This window comes from Ahaetulla prasina, chromosome 2 (genome assembly GCF_028640845.1).
Source record: "Ahaetulla prasina isolate Xishuangbanna chromosome 2, ASM2864084v1, whole genome shotgun sequence".
Classification (NCBI taxonomy): Eukaryota; Metazoa; Chordata; class Lepidosauria; order Squamata; family Colubridae; genus Ahaetulla; species Ahaetulla prasina.
In genome coordinates this window covers 108,086,605-108,107,538 of record NC_080540.1, presented here as the reverse complement: position 1 = coordinate 108,107,538, position 20,934 = coordinate 108,086,605, and the positions used below count along the sequence as shown (strand labels likewise).

At 35.9% G+C, this 20,934-nt stretch overlaps 1 protein-coding gene across 7 annotated transcripts in view; it reads left to right on the top strand.

The window, feature by feature from the left end:
• The window catches only part of LOC131191152 (interleukin-12 subunit beta-like), a 102,797-nt gene extending 83,677 nt beyond the window's left edge, over positions 1–19,120 (top strand). For 6 of the 7 annotated variants that reach the window (XM_058168987.1, XM_058168988.1, XM_058168986.1 and 3 more), the window contains 7 exons: positions 5,019–5,100; positions 8,643–8,927; positions 11,514–11,646; positions 12,906–13,099; positions 15,122–15,258; positions 16,695–16,837; positions 18,553–19,120. In XM_058168987.1, the coding sequence (XP_058024970.1) occupies positions 5,019–5,100; positions 8,643–8,927; positions 11,514–11,646; positions 12,906–13,099; positions 15,122–15,258; positions 16,695–16,837; positions 18,553–18,556 (978 nt within the window). In that variant the 3' untranslated portion in view covers positions 18,557–19,120. Of the gene's footprint in view, positions 1–3,177; positions 3,190–5,018; positions 5,101–8,642; positions 8,928–11,513; positions 11,647–12,905; positions 13,100–15,121; positions 15,259–16,694; positions 16,838–18,552 lie in introns of those variants that run through there. The other variant, XM_058168992.1, reaches the window with a different exon arrangement.
• Positions 19,121–20,934: the final 1,814 nt, after the last annotated feature.

Here is a 20,934-nt window from a genome sequence, read left to right as displayed (position 1 = left end):
TTATTAATTATAGTAGTGTATGGTGAACTGTAGATACAATAATTGTGTGTCCAATCACACTTGGCCAATAAAGAATTCTATTCTCTGCTATGCTACGCTATGCTACGCTACGCTATTTCACCTTGTTCTATCTGTAATGTGCCTTTTTGAGCCATGTATAGATTTTTGCATGACAACAGTGAGATAGTCTGAGGATTCCTGTTTATTTAAGTATATTCCACAGCTTCTATTCAAGCAGATATTAATCTCTTTTTGGTATTGTTTGGCTCTCTTAATTATCCAGCATTATTAGCAATTCCTTGGCCTTTGGTAAAGCAAACTTGAACTTCTGTCAACCCCATATAGGGCTTTAATTTTTGTGGGATGATGGTAGCATTATTTGCTAGAATGGAAAATTAAATATATTGTACTTTAGTTTCCACAGTCAGTTAAATCTCCTTGTTTGATATCAGAATATAGATTGAGCTATTCTTGGTCAATGTATCATTCTCCAGATTACAACGTTACAACGTTTACTGATATTTCTTCTCTTGCTTACCATATTTCTGAAAATGTTCCATCAATTCCTGTAATTTCCTGAATGGTAATGACCAGAATGCTGATATAACTATCATCTAATACTATAGATAATACTATAGATAAGTAGGGACTGTCTTCTAATAAATCTTGGAGGTTGACTACTGTAGGTTGACAACACTTCTTTGCTTGATCTTCTTGAAATCAGTTACTATTTATTTATTAATTAAATTTGTGTGCCACCCATCTCTCTATCAAAAAATTCTGGGCTATCTGTCCATTGGTGACCTTAAACATATTAAACCTATTTCTGAGCTCAGAGATCTTTTGGAAGACTTTTCTTGTTTTTCCATCCCTGTTTTTACCCTAGATGTCTTCAAAATTGTTTTAATATTGCTTCCTGAGACTTCTAGCAATTCTCCAAAATTCTTTTTTTAAGTACCTTCTTGAGATCTTTCTCTATCTTGACTTTGACTTCAATTCTCTTCTTGGCAATTTCTACAATTTGTTTTAAAATCCAGTTTTCTTCTGTTTCCTGATCTTTGGCAGTCTTTTTTCACATTCATCCCTAATTTTTTTAACAACAGCAGGCTCATTCTATGGTTTCTCTGGTTCTGATCAATGATGTTCAAGACTTCAAAGAGATTCCTGATGTTCTCCATGAAAATAGCAATAGCACTCAGACTTATATACCACCTCATAGTGCTTTACAGCACTCTCTAAGCGGTTTACTGAGTCAGCATATTGCCTCCAACAATCTGGATCCTCATTTTACTGACCTTGGAAGGATGGTAGACTGAGTCACTCTTGAGCTGGTGAGGACTGAATCTCTAGCAGTGAGCTAAATTAGTCTGCAATATTGCATTCTAAACACTGTGCCACCACGGCTTGGGATATGCTCAAGTTCATATCATAGAAATTAGGTGACTTTTTTCTCCCATTTTAGCTTTTGAACTTGTAATTCATGATCTGTTCCACAGTCAGCCGCTGCTCCATTTTGGCTGTTATAACTGAGCTTTACTTTACCAATAAAATTTGGTATACTCCTCTATGTCTATATATTTTGGCATTTGTTCAGATGAAGACTGTTAACAACAATCACTGGACTAGCAGAAACATATAGGTTATTTTCCTGCTTCATTTCAGTTTTCTAAGTCATTTGGTCCAACTACATTTTCATCCTTAATATTTCCAAGAATAGCATTTCAGTCTTGTCCATGCACAACAAATCTGGTTTACATGTTCTTGTAAATTTTGATTTAAACCTGATCATACAAGTCATCAACTTCCCCTTTTTCTGAACCAGTCATTGGAACATAAACTTATATAATCGTCATATTAAAGGGTTATCCATGATGGCTAATTGATATTGTTCAGCTATTGATGTCACTGTAGCCAAGCACTGTTCTTGCTATAACCTTCTTCACTATGTAAGTAACACTGTTCCCTCTTTGTTTTCCATGTCCTAAGTAGTAAATAGTGAATCTTCTGACTGAAAGTGCCCAATTCCACTCCATCTCATTTTACTGTTGCGAACTGTGCTAAACTGTACTAGGCTCATTTCATCTTTAACAATACTGAGCTTTCCCATGTTTATGCTTCTTACATTCCATGTTGCCACTGTAATTCTGTTTTTGCAATTTTTCCTGCAACTAGATGTCCCAAAGTCCCTGCAAGACCCTCAACTCTTCTTCAGTTACATATTGAGTTCCATCTGCTGCTCATCGTCCAGCATATTATCCTAAATACTATCTATTTTAACTAATACAGGAAGTCCTTGACTTACAACAGTTCGTTTAGTGACCGTTCAAAGTTACAGTGGCAATGAAAAAAGTGATTTATGACCGTTTTTCGTAGTTACAGCCTTTGCAGCATCTCCATGATCATGTGATCAAAATGCAGACTCTTGGCAATTGGTTCATACTTATGACTGCTACAGCATCCCAGGGTGATATGATCACCTTCTGACAAGCAAAGTCAATGAGGAAACCTGATTTACTTAACAAATGGGTTACTAACTTATCAACTGCAGTGATTCACTTAACAGCTGTGTCAAGAAATGTCATAAAATGGGGCAAACCTAACTTAACAAATTCTCACTTAAGAACATAAATTTGGGGCTCAATTGTGGTGGTTAATCGAGGACTACCTGTACTTTAAAATGTATTTTCATTTTAGAGCACAATGCCTGCATCTGAGTTATGTTTTCTCCTGCTTTTAATGCATGTGAAAACAGGACCTTGAAATCCATCTAGATTCAGTTATTTCCATTTCTCTAATTCAGAACATATTCTGGATTTCCAGTGAGGTCATGCTAAAATCATAGAGCAAATGCTTGCATGGCCTGGAAGAAAATTAGGCAGGAAAGGAAATTCCTGTTGCATAGTATAAATGTCAGTCTAATAATCTTATTTCCTCTCTGAGAATTATTAGGGACTCCCAATTTTTGCATAGCGGTTTCTTTTGTATTTAAATTTTTTATTGCTTGCAAAAAGGGAACTTATTCTATATGTTGTAATTCTGTGGCCCTGTGGTTTAAGCCAAGTGTTTTTTTGGTTTCAGAATTTAAGTGTATATATATATATAAATATATAAGGCGAGCAGTGTTTAGTAGATAGAACTCAATTCAGTGAGGTTACACTACCATTGGCAATAGCTGACTTAGCTGAAAAGGTAAGACTGTATTTATTTTTCTTCCAAATTCAGCCCTACCAGGATTGGAGTACTGACCAGCAAGAAGTGTATATGAAATGTACATCAATATTTATTTGTGTATCAATTTAGTTGTCACTTCTTGTAAGATGGGAAGCCAGGAAGGGAGGGAGGGAGGAAGGGAGAGAGGAAGGAAGGAAGGAAGGAAGGAAGGAAGATGAACCGATGGACAACTGAATGATAGGAAATAATAAGTGGCACACTATAGAATTCCAGACTCCTTTACTGTTCAATATGTTTGTAAATTATTTGATGAGATGTTAGAAAATGTGATTATCCAATCTGTAGATGATGTAATGATAATAAGGACAGCAAGCATCTAGAAGGACAAATATCAGGATTCAGGAAGATTTGAAAACTGGAGCAATGGGCAGAAACAAGCAAAATGAATTTCAGCGGGGACAAATACAAAATCTTTGTATAGGAATAATTCAAAGACATGAATTTGGAATCAGAGGCAAATCTATCTAGCAGTATATATTAGCAAGATCTGGGATCTTGGTGGACCATAGATGGTGTATTTCTTTGAGGAAAATGTATCCAGCAGATCCTTAAATATTTAGTTAGAACGGAATTATTAGAAATGATTTAATGATTAGTTTGGTGAAGGGAAGACTCTGGGCAGGCCTCTTTAAGGAAATAAATGTGGAAGACTTTTTCAAAGAAAGGGTAATGAACAATGGGTTTAATCTTACAAGGATACAGTTTTTTGCTGAACTTCAGGAAAACTCTGAACAAAAATAGTACAGTTTCCTCAGAATCATGAAGTCTTTTCTGTTGAAGGTGTTCAATAGGAAATGACGGATTATCTTTGATTCTCTTACTTCTATGATGTCTTGTGTTTTTCTATTTATTTTTTGTGGCATATATTGCAATTATTCTAATATGCTCCCTTTTTAAAAAAATCAAATCAGGTCCAATAACAATGCAAAGAAACTAGTTAAGATGTATCAATTGTAAATTATATGAAAGAAAGACTAATTTCAACCCCTGAATAATTTAAAACAGAGACATCATGTTAAATTTACTGAAAATAAACTTTTATTTATTTATTTATTTGCATTTATATCCCGCCCTTCTCCGAAGATTCAGGGCGGCTTACACTATGTTAGCAATAGTCTTCATCCTATTTGTATATTTATATACAAAGTCAACTTATTGCCCCCCCAACAATCTGGGTCCTCATTTTACCTACCTTATAAAGGATAGAAGGCTGAGTCAACCTTGGGCCTGGTGGGACTCGAACCTGCAGTAATTGCAAGCAGCTGTGTTTTAATAACAGACTGCATTAGCAGTCTGAGCCACCAGAGGCCTATTAAATGCAGATTATTTTTGCCCCATCAAATCTTCCTAGTGTGGGACAAATAATTTTTCTTTTGCTATTGGAGTTACCACAAACTCAATCATTTTCATTTCTTAGCACTGAGCCCTTTCTGTTTTCAGCACCAAAACCATTGCATTTCTCTGACCATTCAAACATCAGAGGGAAAAATATGTTTATGCCATCTGAGCACCTTGATGCTCCATTTTATTTTCAGTCTAAGTTGCTTGGTGCAACTCTAGATTGCATGATTTCCATTATATATTTTAAGCCTTGCATTTAGCAACTGACATATTCTATAGGTTGGCTGTAAGACACAGAGGAAGACAGTTCACAATGTAAATAAATCCATGAAACGTCTGGACTCTTCATTTATAAATATGCAGTCCTCTTAAATAATGATAGATGCGATCATATATAGAGTTGCTCTTTTTAATCTTTACTTTTAATTATTTATATTTCCTTACAGATGACATTCATCATACGTATCCTGATGTTTACACTGACTGTGGTTGCTTACACAGAAGCAACACAAGAAATAAGAACAAATGGTATGTCAATGAGTTTTTGAATGAAATTTCGTAGTAAATTGCAGTGTATTAATTACTTGATAAGATTCCGTTTTTCATCCAGAAACTTAAAATGACATACACCGTACACTTCCTCCAATTTTTCTCCCCAACAATCCAGATAGTTTTGCATGAAACTGGCTTGAAGTCACTAGTAAGCTTCCATTACTAAGAACAGACTTGAATAATATCTTCTTTACCAAAACCATAACTACTACCCCACACTAACAATGTGTAGGGTTGTGCTATGCAGGCCCTAGAGCACTTCAAATGCAATCCCGAAGGTTTATTTTTAATACATCGTTACCATGCAACATTTGATAAACCCTAAAATCCTTAGCAAAACAAACTGGATACAACCATCCTATGCACCACATGGAGCATTTCAGAGGCAAATCATTTCAAATGGTGATATTGCTTATATCAATATGCCTCTTTTGAAAAAAATATTTATGTAGTAATAAAATTTGTATCCCATCTTATTTGTATGTAGTAATAACATTTGTATCCAATCTATAGCTCATCTTAAAACCAACTCAGGAGAGCTTAGAACATATATCTGTGTGTGTACATATATATGTATGTAGGTCTTTGGTTATTCGGATTTTCTCCCGTGTAAAATTGGAGGTGTCTTGGCGACGTTTCGACGAAGTCTCATTCATCATCTTCAGGCTTCAGCTTCGTGCTTCTGGGAGCAAAAGCACAAAGCTTTTTGCTCCCAGAAGCACGAAGCTGAAGCCTGAAGATGACGAATAAGACTTCATCGAAACGTCGCCAAGACACCTCCAATTTTACGTGGGAGAAAACCCGAATAACCAAAGACCTACATACAAACACCCGCGAAAACCTCAGAAAACAAATATATATATATATATATGTATGTTTATATGTATATGTGTATATGTATATGTATATGTATATGTATATGTATATGTATGTATATGTATATGTATATGTATATGTATATGTATATGTATATGTATATGTATATGTATATATAGATACATACTTTGATGGGAAAAACCCATATATATAGCAACAATAAATTAAAAACACAAATGCCACAACCACATTTCCCATCTTACCCTGACATTGCTCTGTCCCAGTCCTATTCTAATGGAAGAGCCAGGTCTTGAGAACACCGAGTTCAATTTGAAGCTGGGGGAAAAGTCATAATAATCATTGTAGAACAATTGATTTAAAGTCATGATGTTCGCTTCTGCTCAAACTTTGCAATAAAACAGTTTACCTCCTATGTTAGAGAAGAATTCAATAATTAATCGGTGGTATTCCCGATGATCAGCTGTGCCGCACGGTTTATATTCACTAGAAAGCAAATTTAGCAAATCTAAATCAGGCAGCACAGCTGTCCCCCCCCCTCGCTGTTCTACTTACATTTGTAGACTCAGAAAAGGCTTCTTAAACCTCCTTTTTCAGTGCTGCGCGGTAGCGCCTGCGGTGTCATGCGCGTGAAGCAAACCAGTAGTAGACTTCAGACCATTTCTCCCCTGAAGAAGATGTGGTTGACTTCTCCTTGTTCAATAATAATAGAAATGTAGAGGAAGTTGTGTTGTGTTTTAAGCAGCAGTGTTTTCCAGGATGGTCTTATTCTGTTGATCAGCTTAGGCCAAGGCAAGAAAGTAAAGGAAAAAAGAAACATACCTCATTTTTTCTTTAAGACATATTGACAACTACCACACTTGGAATGCAGGTAGTCCTTACAACTATTCATTTAGAAACAGTTCAGAGTTAAAATGGCACTGGAAAAAATAACTTACACCCTGTCCTCCTAGCACTTAAGAATTGTGCAGCATCCCTATGGTCACATGATCAAAATTTGAGAATTTTGCAATGGCCATGTAATTACAATGGTTGCGGTCCCCTGGGTCATGTGATCGCCATTTGTGACCTTCCCAGCTAGCTTACAACAAACAAAATAAATGGGAGAAGTGTTAATATCACTTTATAATGCCTTGGTAAGGCCACACTTGGAGTACTGTATCCAGTTTTGGTCGCCACAATGTAAAAAAGATGTTGCGACTCTAGAAAGAGTGCAGAGAAGAGCAGCAAAGATGATTAGGAGACAAGAGGCTAAAACATGTAAAGAATGGTTGCTGAAATTGGGTATTTGTAGTTTGATGAAAAGAAGGACTAGGATGACATGACAGCAGTGTTCCAATATTTCAGGGGTTGCCACAAAGAAGTTGCAGTCAAGCTATTCTCCAAAGCACCTGAGGGCAGGACAAGAAGCAATGGGTGGAAACTAATCAAGGAGAAAAGCAACTTTAGAACTGAGGAGAAATTTCCTGACAGTTAAAACAATTAATCAGTGGAACAACTTGCCTCTAGAAGTTGTGGGTGGAAAGTTGTCACTGGAAGTTTTTAAGAAGAGATTAGATAACCATTTGTCTGAAATTCTACAGGGTTTCCTGCCTAAGCAGGGGGTTGGACTAGAAGACCACCAAGGCCCCTTCCAATGCTGTTATTCTAAGATGGCTTTGCTTAACAATTGTGTGATTCACTTAACTGCAGTGATTTGCTTACCAAGCATAGCAAAAACAGTTGTAAAATCAGGTGTGACTTACTTAATAACCACCTTGCTTTGCAACAGAAATTCTGGTCCCAATTATGATCATATGTTGAAGACTATCTGTAAGTCTATGGCAGTAATGGATCTGACAATGAGTAACTACAAGTATCACTTGTAGGCATATTGCAAATGTTGAATAGAACGTTCTGTTCCACAGGGGTTCGAGATAGAAATGAAACTATACCAAATGATCATGTATACAATGTCTATACTGTCAGCTATTTGTAACTCTGTACCAAAAGCAAAAAATAATAATAATAGTGTTATCATATAACAGATGTTCATGAGAGTTCACTATTTATTTATATATTTAAGAAAATGTACACCGCCACTCAATTCACTTTCAGTGACTCTGGGTAGCTTACAAAGATAAAAAAAATAATATATATTTTTTAAAAAGTTTAACCCTGATGACAGTTCCAATTCCCTGATCAATCAAATAAGCCACTTGATAGGTTCCATCCCACTCTGGACTCCCTGGACCTATTGGCAAAACCAGATCTTTAGGGTTTTATGAAAAAGTGTCAAACTGGGGCCAAACCTATTTCTGCAGGAATGTTACACAAGGAAAGAGCCACCACAGAGAAGGCTCTGCTTGGTCCTGTTAGATGTACCTCTTCCTGCTAGATGTACCTTCAATATGGGGGATATTAAATATTAATTTGTATCCATGCCAAGTTTTCATGCAGGTCAGAGGTAGAAACAGAGCCTTTCCCAAACTACACATTTTATTAGATTCTTCTGAAGCTGTTGCCTTTTGTTCATGGGTTCACTATGATAGCTGCTTAAGGACAAGCACTGTTTTGATTTGCATGTGATATAATGTCATGTAAAAAGGTGTTAGCATTTTTAAGGTACATGCACTGGGCTCTAGATGAACCAGTTGGTTGACCACTGCCTGCCTTTTACAACTTAATGATTTTGCAATGTTCAGAATACTTTGTAGAATCCCAGTGGTCTTCAGATAATTCAGCACGTCCCAAAAACCTGATGCTCATCTGTGACACATCTGAAAGTCAGCATGGATCAGTTTATTGGAAGAAAGGCCTGAAACGGGTAGGAAATGGCAGGACTTTGACAATAAGAATCAGAGGGACTCCAGATGCTGGCAATTATACCTGTTGGAGTGACACTACACATGAGCTTCTAAGTTCCAATGCTGTTTACATTACAAAGAAGAATGAAAAAGGAGAAATAGATGAACCAATTCTCAAGAAAGGTAAGGCCTTTGAGCAGTATCGATACTGCGTACTGTTTCTTCTTTAATTTTATAATTTTATTGAAGAATTTTAACAAGATAAAAGTAATACAAATATTATTCTCTTTTAAGTTATTGCATAATATAAATGTTCCTACTATTCCAACAATATTTTATCTTCAAAAGTCTTAGCCAGTTTACCATACATTTTTTTTCCACTTGTTCATCTGTCATTTTAAATTTTAGCAAAACTTTTGGCAATGACTTGCTTGTCGTTTGTATTTAATTTAGTTTCAAATTCTGCTTTTTGAAACTTAATTTCAAATGTGCTGATCTAACTTGAATCTTTCTCCTAGTTGTGCATACAAAAAGTAGTAAAAACTAAATCCCTATACAACCAATTGTTCTTTGATTTCATCTTATATTCTCCATTTTCTTGTTCAAACAACTTTCACTAGGTTAATCATTTCTCTTTAGCTTCTGTTTCTTTCCTATAAAATGTTTCTGTGCCGAGACACGTAAAGGTATTTTTGGGCACTTGATACTGTGGGGTGTTTCTGACAGTTTTTTCTCAGTTTAGAAACCCTGTCAATGAAATTTAGCCTAACAGTTCCAAGTTTTTCAGAGCTCTGAAGGGATTTAGCAGAAAAAACCAAAATGTTAATCCAGAAATCCCCCTAAAAGTGTTCAGGAATTTTTCAAATTCCACCAAACAGATGGAATTTCCTACTTCTACAGAGTTGAATAAGTTGTGAGAGTTAAATTTCAAAATGAAGGGATCCTATGATTACAGGTGAATCAGATTACAAGACTCTAACCCACTTACTTGACAAGAGTACTTCCGTACTGTATTCTTAAGATGATCGTGCCCCATTCTCACACTAAAGTCATGAAGCCACTTTAAGAAAATTCTGTCCAGATCAAGATGCTGGATAATTCCACAGCTGTTACGCTGTTCCTTTTTCTCTCACTAGACATGCATATGTTTATATGCATTTTGGAAAAAAATGCAATACAAAGTTAAAGCATCAATATGCAAGTACAACAATCAGGTTTTAAATAAATGTTCCTTTCTTCCATTTTCCCTGTTGGGCTCCAAAGTCAATACTGCAGTTGTTATTAGCAATGATGTTCCGTTAATAACATTTGCCTGGCCATGCAAAAATAAAATCAGTTGTGAAAAACCTGTTATTTTTTTAGTATATTTTTCTTTCTTTCCCAGGGTCAACTACTTTAATGTGTTTTCTTTTTTCTTTCTTTCTTTTCCCAAGTTCATTGGTATATCATTTCATCAATTTTGCTACTACTTATAAGAAAGAGGGATATCACTCTGGCTCCTAAATACCCCAGCCTGTTAAAAAAAGAAACATTATAGCATTTGAACAATGCACCAGTCAACTTATTAAAAAAATAATAATGACAGTGTAAAGTGAGGACAAGTAGCAGGTGGTATTGTCTATTCTTGCCCCATAGATCTGACCAATGATCCATATTCACAATAACCTGGCAAGTGGCTATCCCCCAAATTAAGATGTTCAGGAACAGCTATATGGACTTGATAGCTGTCGTTAAGCTGTGAGAAAGTTAGGAAACAGCTTCAGCATGAGAATTGAGATCCCCAAAACTACATTTAATCCAACAGTGTTAACTAAGGAAGCAGATGCTCTGTATACCTTGCAGAACCCCAAAACTATCCAATATAAAGGCATTATATACAGATCCTTGACACTAGGATTTGCTAGCACAAGAATCCTAAATGAGGGATGTAATAATCGGATGCTATGATATCATGGGCAGAACTTCAGGGACAGAAAGTTTTGTCCTAAATGCCCATGTCCTTTTGTCAATCTTTCCACGTCTCTCTCTATAATAATCATCATCTTCATCATCAATCTCCTTCTTCCCTGAAGGAACAGAATGAAAAGTATTACTTCCCCCATTGCTTCCTTCACATGGACAAACGCAGCCTATTTCTCAATACTCAACAGCAAGGTTGTTTACACTTTTTACTTGCTTGTGGAAAGGGAATAAAATTAAGGATGGGAATAGGAAGGGCTTTTCTAATCAATAATGTATTTTGGAATATTGTTTGGACTGGTACTTACTTTATTTTATTTATTAGCCCTTGGGCCCTATCAAAGTGCAGAGTTCCAGACACAAATTATTACTAAAATCTAAATAAAAACAATTTAAAAGGAAATTGGAATAAAATATAGTTTAAAATGATAGCTTTGATTAGCCTACAGGCCATATCAAAGCACAAGTTATGCCGGCCACATGACCACAGAGACGTCTTCGGACAGCACTGGCTCTTCGGCTTTGAAATGGAGATGAGCACCGCCCCCTAGAGTCGGGAACGACTATCACGTATGTGCGAGGAGCAGCGATGTCATAGTACAATTTTCATCCTTTTGAAACTTCATTAGAATTCGGAACTATTGCTTTACCTTTACCTATATTCGCAAAATAATTTCTTACATTTTTTAAATTCATCTTGATGCTTTCAATGCCCTGAAAATACCCTGCATTAAATCATAAATTAGAAATAGTCACTAGCATGTTCTAAAACATGCTGTATTTTAAGGCCATTTTATTTTTCCCCTCTAGATCCAGAGAAAAAGGCCTATTTCTACTGTGAAGCAAATAATTATTCAGGGAACTTCACATGTTTTTGGAAAGTGCAGAGTCAAAATCCAAGCTTAAAATTTCGGATTGAATATGAAGATGGAAATCAAATGAAGTAAGTCATTTAATGTATTATTATATTGCACATATAATTGTTAACTGCAGGTTAAAAGGAAGGTCATGAATCAGGCACGGATACATAGATTATATGCAATTTGCAAATACCCTGATTAGAAAGCTGTTTGTGAAGGAGGGACAAGTGATGAAGCTTGAACTGTGACATAAACTCTGCCTCTTATGTACTTTCATATGATGTTGCAGTGCAAGAACGATGGAGCAGCGATGTCATAGTACAATTTTCATCCTTTTGAAACTTCATTAGAATTCGGAACTATTGCTTATGCGCTTTAAAATGGTCTCAATTAATGTCAATAAAATAAAATTTGTTAATGAAGTAGAATACATAGTAAAGCATTGTATATGAAATGTTTTTAAGAGACGAATGAGCCAATAATGTAATGGCTGATAGCATTGGGTTTGTCATATTGTTTAAACTAGGGCAAAGTGAATGTTCATGATCATTATAAAGTGTAGTCTTTATCTACTGGTAAAATTATCTAATCCATGAAAACTAACTGTGGGATAGAGCTATTAAATGTTCTGATCCCATAAGTGAATTCAGTGTAACTAACAATACTAATATTAACAATAATACAAGGGTAACCTTCTAGAACAGCGGTTCTCAACCTGTGGGTCGGGACCCCGTTGGGGGTCGAATGACGATTTGCCAGGGGTCGCCTAAGACTATCAGAAATATGGGAAGTATACTTGCGAGTCAAAGAATCGCGCTCCAATGGTTGACTCCACAAGCCAGCTGCAAGCTCTTCAAATCGCTAGCCGAATTCGGCTTCAGGCGCGATGAATTAAAAAAGAGAGAAATCTTTGTTCTGATGTCTCCCTCTCAAGCCAGCTGCAATCACTCCCAATCGCTAGCCTAATCTGGCTTCAGGCACAATAAACTTAATAGGGGAGGAGTCTCCGCTTTAATGCCTCCGTCCTCAAGGCAATCACAAGCAGTTCAGATCACTAGCCAATACGGCTTCAGGCGCGATAAATTCAAAACGAAAATAATTTTATGGTTGGGGTCGCCACATCATGGGAAATTGTATTAAAGGGGTCGCCACATCATGGGGAATTGTATTAAAGGGGTTGCAGCACTATAAAGGTTGAGAACCACTGTTCTAGAACATATCTTCTGAAGTCTATATTTATTTATTTTCATTGCGGATGTTTTAAATCTGATTATTAGTTAAGATTTTTTAAAAATGAAGAGGTTCAAATCATGGCTCAATTGGATCTTGGTTTCAAATGCAGGTCTGGATCTGGAACACTAATTTGTGACATTAATTCTGAGAAAACAAACACCGAATATTCGGCTTCCTGCAGAAGAGAAAATCCCTGTTCATATACTGAGGAGTATGAACCAATTGTAGTGTTTCTTCATGTTTTTTTGACGGATGTATTTGTCTATGAGAAACATACTAGACGTTTCTTCATCAAGGACATCTGTAAGTCATGCAAAATATTTCATTTTGTCAATTCAACAGGCTGAGAGAACAAACCAAAAATAACAATGTACAAAAATAATTTCTCCTTTTGACTGCAATATATAATATGGACAGTAGAGGGCAACATAAGCTTGTTCGTGAGTCTTTCTGAGAGAAAAGAAGGTGTCATTTTCCAATGAAAATTTCTGAGTGGCTTTTTTGAAATCAAATCAAAACTATTTGCGGGACAAGAATAAACAATGCACTTATCCAAATCAGGATTGTCTCATTTCAGGGATAATGTTTAAATATGAAAACCTCCCTGCCCATCAGGCTTACAATGTCTTTGATTTTTCATGTATAATAAGACCTTGGAGGCCTTCTAGTCCAATAAGACCTTGGAGGCCTTCTGCTTAGGCAGGAAACCCTGTAGAATTTCAGACAAATGGTTATCCAATCTCTTCTTAAAAACTTCCAGACAACTTTCCACCCACAACTTCTAAAGGCAAGTTGTTCCACTGATTAATTGTTCTAACTGTCAGGAAATTTCTCCTTAGTTCTAAGTTGCTTCTCTCCTTGATTAGTTTCCACCCATTGCTTCTTGTTCTACCCTCAGGTGCTTTGGAGAATAGCTTGACTCCCTCTTCTTTGTGGCAGCCCCTGAGATATTGGAACACTGCTATCATGTCACTCTAGTCCTTCTTTTAATTAAACTAGACATACCCAGTTCCTGCAACCGTTCTTCATATGTATTTCAAATCCAAGTCTCAAAAGCTGAGTTTGACTTCTATAACTTCATGATCACATTCAAATAGCTTCTTGACAATTGTCTGGAAGTGATTTGCTATTGCCTTTCTTTTCCTTACCAAGGGAATTCCAAATAGTCTCTTATCAGGTGCTAACCAGGTTAGTCAGTAATAATCAGGCCTGCTTAATCTTTTTACTACGTGCCAAGGTGAACACACAGACCACCTGGCTAATTTTCACAAAGATTTGACACCATTTACACTTACGATGATCTTAGAGCATAATTTTTTAATCACATGTATGTAATCTGGGTGAGCTCCCTCTGAACGTACTGGACTCTAGCTCCCTTAATCTGATCATTAGCCATGCTGATTCTGAGAATTGTAGTCTAGAATTATTACTAATTATAATAATTATTAATTATTAATTATTACTAGTAATAATATAATTATTACTAATTATTACTAATTATTATTAATTATTAAATTAAGATTATTTACCAAAACGTTCTACCTGTAAATGAGTACTTTAATTTCAACCATAATAACACAAGGGCTATCATTAGATTTAAACTCAATTCGCTCTAATCTTACTTGTAGGAAATAGGACTTCAGCAATAGAGTAGTAAATGTCTGGAACATTCTACCTGATCCTTTCATTAGTCTCTCTAATCCCCATACCTTTTACCTTAAACTGTCTACCATGGACCTTTCATGTTTCTTAAGCGGTCCCTAAGGGGGCGTGCATAAGCGCACCAGCGTGCCTACCATCCCTGTCCTACTGTTCCCAATTATATGTAATCCATTCTATGTGTTTATGGCTATGTTTTGCCAATTTATATCCTTTTTTTGTGTGCCAAATTTTCATGTGTCCATGTCTATTTCTATACTGTTACTTGTTTCCTTGTTTTTGTTGACAAATGAATGAATGAATGAATGAATATTTAGAGGTCCACAAATGTGTTAATTCTGATATAGGCTACCGAGATTTTCATACAAAAACTATACTGTAGGCTTCAAGGAAACTTACATATCAGCGTAAGAACTTCGACCTGTTGACTTTTCTTTGACAATCACCTTTCTTATTCTGAAATATTTGCTTTGAGTTGGTTCATGCCAGTTTTCTCCCATAATAAAAGAACAAGTAGCTAATATGCAATCATATTACAGCCTTGAAATAAATGTGACCCTTCTGAGCTCATTAAAAATGACAAATGTTAACAGTATATAATAATTTAAAAGTCTTAACTAAAATAGATACAGTTACATATAATATTCATTTACTTGTTTCATGCAGTAAAGCCGGATATTTCTCCGTGCCAAGTTACCACAAATGGCACATTGATTTTGTTACATCCTGCAACCTGGAGCACCCCAGTTTCTTATTTTGGGCTTACATACCAAATCAAAATGGTTTTCAACAATAATGAACAGGTAATTTTTTTAAGCACATGTACTTTCTTTGAAGATATTTTAAGACACACAGCTGCAGCAGAACTATGACAATAATGAGAACAGGAAATAAGATAGTTGATGAACTAGAAGCAGACAATCTGGTGTAGGCAGTTTTGCTATCCAATAAAAGTTTGGATACAAATTTCTGAAACATTGAACTTTAATCAAATTAGCTGAGAATGAAGTAACTCAAAATCTGTGACAAGTATCAAGTTGTCTATCTCTGTTTTATCTCATATATTTTTGATGAATTAATAGAAATAGAATATTTTATTGGCCCAGTGTTATTAGACACACAAGACACACAGTGTTATTAGACACACCTTTTCTGGTTCAAAAGCTTTCAATGTGCATTCAAAGCAATAGAGTAATAATAATCATAATAATGATACCTATAAGAGGGGTAGTAAAGAAGATGAGAATAATAATAACTGCCATACAACATGGGTAAATATACTTAAGCATAAGGCAGTACTATGGAGAATAAGCTGTTCAGCAGAATGAAGGTACACGGGAATTGTCTCTCTAGTTGTCTTGGCATACAATGGCCTATAGCAGCGTTCCAAAATGAATTTTCTGGATTAAATCAAGGATCCAGATTTTTAGGAATGTTGCTTCCTGTTGCTTTCCTGTATAGATACATCTGGAACTCTTGAAAGGCAGTGATCTTTTTTCATCTGCTCCATAGCAGAAGACCTCTTAATAGTGAAGGTTGGGAAATTTCAATGATTCAGTTTCTATTGCCTGATATTAATCTCATGAATTTTCAGCCAATTCAGTTTTAGCACTTTTCATATATTTCAATGGGCATAATGAAAATCTGGAAAGATCATCTGTAGGGAGCAGATGGTCTACTGATTAAGGTATTGAGGTTAAAGAGACCTAGGCTCAAATCCCCATGTGATCATAGAACCCACTAGGTTGGACCAGTCACATTCTCTCAACTGAACCTGATAGATTTGTTACAGCAGTGAAATCCAATTTTTTTTACTACCAGTTCTGTGGACATGGCTTGGTGGGCGTGGTGTGTCTTGGTGGGCATGGCTTGGTGGACGTAGCAGGGGAAGGATATTGCAAAATCCCCATTCCCTCCCCACTCTGGGGCCAGCCGGAGGTGGTATTTGCCGGTTCTCCAAACTGCTCAAAATTTCTGCTACGGGTTCTCCAGAACCTGTCAGAACCTGCTGGATTTCACCCCTGATTTGTTATGCAAACAGAACAAGGAGGGATTTATAATTGTCTTTAATCAGTCTGTAATCAGAATTGAACTGAATTGAATTCAATGGCCCCATCCTTGTCTGTCTTGATTTAGGAGAATGGACACATCCTTTCTGGAGACTCTATACTTTTTAGGTTTATGTGCTTGGTAAATGAATTTACAATTCATTAAATGGAAGTTGTAATTTTATTCTCAGTTTTCTGAAGAATCATTATTTGATCATGGAGACATCATGACCATTACTAAGAAACTGCGTTGCTATTCTGGCTACCACTGCTTAATTCGATCCCGGGATTATTATAACACCCATTCTGCTTGGAGCAATTGGTCAAATTGCAGGTATGATTAAATAGAGCTCATTTTTAGTGGTCACCACCATTTTTAGTGGTCACAGTTTTATTGCATGGGTTTATATGAGTTTTTTTTTTACAGTCACTTTATATTATTGGCAAAACCTGAATATTTCTTTTAGGCAGAAACAAAATGTGTTGCACACAATAGATTATTCAATATAAACCTTATTATACAAATGTTCTAATTCATAATTTTGCACATATTAACTAATAATTTTTAAAAATCCAATAATTTTTATTGATAATGATTCATATGAGAAACAATATAGCCACATGATTTGCTATATTGTTCATAACATATAATAAACAAAATGGTTAATTTGCTAGTTTTGCATACAAAATCAGGAGCCAGAGCAGTTCAAATGAATAAAGATTTATTCATGTTAACACTCTACAAGAATCTGAAGTAATAATGGTCAAAGTAAATTGGCGATACATAAGAGACAATGGAATTCAAGGTGGATTTAGGCTTAGATCTCTTGTGGGAACGAAGGGACTCAAGACTGATGACACATTTGACCCGTCTCTCAGCCTCAACCTAGTCATCTCCCACAATTTGACCACGTGCTGTTTCCCCACCATCTCCTTCCGAAGTTTTATTTTCCCCCATAATTTATATATTCAGTCTACTAAAATTATGGCTTTTATGCTTCATTTTCATCAGAGCAGAAAATTTTGAGGACTTACTAGCTTTTCTCCACTCTTTAAAAAAAACATTGAGAAAGAAAGTTAACACAACAGAGTTTCTCTGAATCTTAAATTAATTAACTTACACTGCTGAATATTGAAATTTTAGTAAGATTGTGAAGCACAAACCATTTATTTTTTTGTCCTCTCTGGTCAAGCAGATTTTTCAGGTCAGTGGATATTTCAAATATATGGAAAAACTGTTTAAATGTATGATGAAAGGGAGAGGAATGAATATTGCAAGCAATAACAATTCTGCAATACAATATTTAACTCCCCTGGATTTTTTTTTTTCTTCCTCCCAGACTGTGTTCAAAAAGTAGAACCATGGGTGAAAGTCATGACACTGAACAGCCTTTGAGCTTATTGATTCTTTCCTCTTACTTTTAAATAAGGGATATGGGTTAAGCAAAAGCAAGCTGAAATAAGATGTTATGCACAGTTCATTATTTCACTTAGCAACCACTTTACCTAATTATCCAATTGCCAGTTCCAAATTATGGTCATTAGATGACTATTTCCTGTGCTTTAATGAAAGCCAGTTTTGTGTCATAATTAAGGTACTAAACTAGACTCTGGAGGACTTCAAAGTCTTGCCTTAGCCATAAAGCCAGCTGGGTGATCATGCGCCCAGGGCTGACGGTGATAGGCAGTCACTGCCAGCCCTAGGAAGTAGGCAATGGCAAACCAATTCTGAAATCTTACCAAGAAAACTGCAGGGACTAGTTGAGACAATCACCAGAGTCACCAATGCCTCCAACTCATCAGTCCTCAAAAAGTATTTTAAAATAAAAACAGTGATATGTCTTCCAGATTACTACACTTTCTGTACAAAAGGATTGGGAAAAAATTCATAACAGAAAGTGGTTATTTAGAGATAATATGAATAGAGATAAAATATTAAGACAAATTCTACAAGTGGACTTGCTAGAGATAACAAGTATCTGTCTAGAGATATGTTGCTGAAGATGCTATATTTTAAATTCCGTTCTTTCTCCCTCCATTTTACTTTAGATAACGGATCAACTAGACATCACAGGAATCTCATGTGAGATCAACCAGACAATTCCATCCACGAGATCAGAAGGAAGTAAAAAAAAATTGCAGGTGTCAGAACTGAAAATTAACACCTGCTGAAGTTTTTGTTATACTTATTTATGTATTGTTGTAATTGTTATTATATATTTATAAAGGACTTTTAAAATTGATGCCTTTAGAATTGTATCAGTTTTCTTTACCTAGAAGCCTGTCCCCAATATTGGGACAATAGCTCACAGAATTCCCAGCCAGGAGGATGGAAAAATTCCAAGCCTACGCAATATAAATTGAGAATTTTGTTACAGAAATCTGTAAGAGAAAATGTTTAAAGAAAAAAGTTTTGTGATTTTGTTTTTATGTAATATTTAAAATATTTTAAAGTCCTGTGGTAACTGAGTTCATATATTTACTGTGTATTTATCTGAATTGGTGGTGGAAATTAAATTTGCCTCCCTCATTCTTGGTTTTCCATAAATTTTTAAAAACTGAATTGTTTAGAGGAATGTACGGAGGATGAATTGATACCCTTGCTTTGTTATCGTTGTTATTGATGCTTTATTTTATTTTATCTTATTGTATTGTATTATTTAAATATATATATTATGGATATTTGATTATACTTCATTGTATTTTTACTGCATTGTAAAATGCCACATGGGTATAGTTAATCACTATATTACTAATTACACTATCACTTTGAGCAGTGGTGAGGGAGGGAGGGAGGGAGGGAGGGAGGGAGGGCAGGAGGGAGGGAGAAAGTTTATAAAATAAAAAACACATAATACAATGACACAATTAATAGTGGATCCTTCATCAAAATGATTTAGTAATGCTATTTCATCTAAAACATTGTTGTAATTAATTTACTGATATATTGATTTTCAGTTGTCATAGGCTCTGCACTTATTTCTCATTCTCTGCAGTTCCATGCTCAATTTTTGTTGAATACAATTTATATCAGGATTATAAGATATTCTACTTGTGGACATTTCAGCCTATCAATTAAAACTGAAGAGTTGGGTCAACCCTTCCTTTACAGAACACCTAAAGAACAACTAGTGCAGTGGTGGGATTCAGCCAGTTCGCACCACTTCGGGAGAACTGGTTGTTAGCTTTCTGAGCAGTTTGGCAAACTGGTTGTTGGAAGAAATCATTAGGGCAGAGAACCGGTTGTTAAATTACTTGAACCCCACCACTGACCTAGTGTGTTGCACTTACAAACCACAAATAGTTATAAAACAGCAATGTGATATACAGCAAGAATAGACTTTTAAAAAAAACACCATTTTCAATAGTGGTACTGTTAACTGTGCTGCTATTTTGTAGGCATTATAAAAGCTATGAATTACCATATGGGATTTTGAGATCAGAGTCCTCTGTCAGATCCATGGAGCAGAAGCCTATAAAAGGATGTATTTGGGGATCAATCTAGATGCTTGGGTAGATTTTTCAAAACAATATATATCCAGTGGTTTTTGAAATCAAGAGAAAAATCAGCAGAAAGGTAAAAGTTAAACAAAAAATAAATAAATCTGACAAACAGATTTCCTTCCCACAGCTTGCTCACATGCAAGAGTCTGCTTCCCCTTTTGAGGTGAGTCAGCAAAGACTGCTGGGGAAAAAAACCCACTTCAGTAAGTGCCTCAGCTGCCCCAAACTGTGGCTTTTGACCATTCTAATGTTTGCTGCATAATTATTAACATGAAAATTATTACTATGCAATTGGTAGTTAGACCGGTTCCAGTGGTGGGTTTAAATTTTACTGGTTCTGTGGGTGTGGCTTGGTGGGCGTGGCTTGGTGAGCATGGCAGAGAAGGATACTGTAAAATCTCCATTCCCATTTCCTCCCAATCAGCTGGGACCTGGGAGGCAGAGAATAGATGGGGGTGGGGCCAGTCAGAGGTGGTATTTACTGGTTCTCTAAACCACTCAAAATTTCCACTACCAGTTCTTTAGAACTGGTCAGAACCTGCTGGAACCCACCTCTGGCCAGTTCTAAATGACAAGAATCATTATTTATCTCTTGCATTAGGATGCATCATTTGACTTTATTGTATTCAATATTCAATATTTTATACACACTTTGTAGGTCGTGCTATAGGGCATTGCAGGCCAAAACAACTAGACACAGAAACAGAGTTTTTCCCCCTCAGGCCATTACTCTGCTGTACCTAATTCTCAAAATGCTGCCTAATGTCTATGTGTATTTACCTCCATGTAATACGCCTGCAGCATTATTATTTATTCTTATTATTCTCCTTCTTACTCCCCCTCTTATTATTACTATTATGGTGATTATATGGTGATAATCATCGTTATTCTGTTGCTTTGCACATACAATGAGAGCTTCTGCACAAA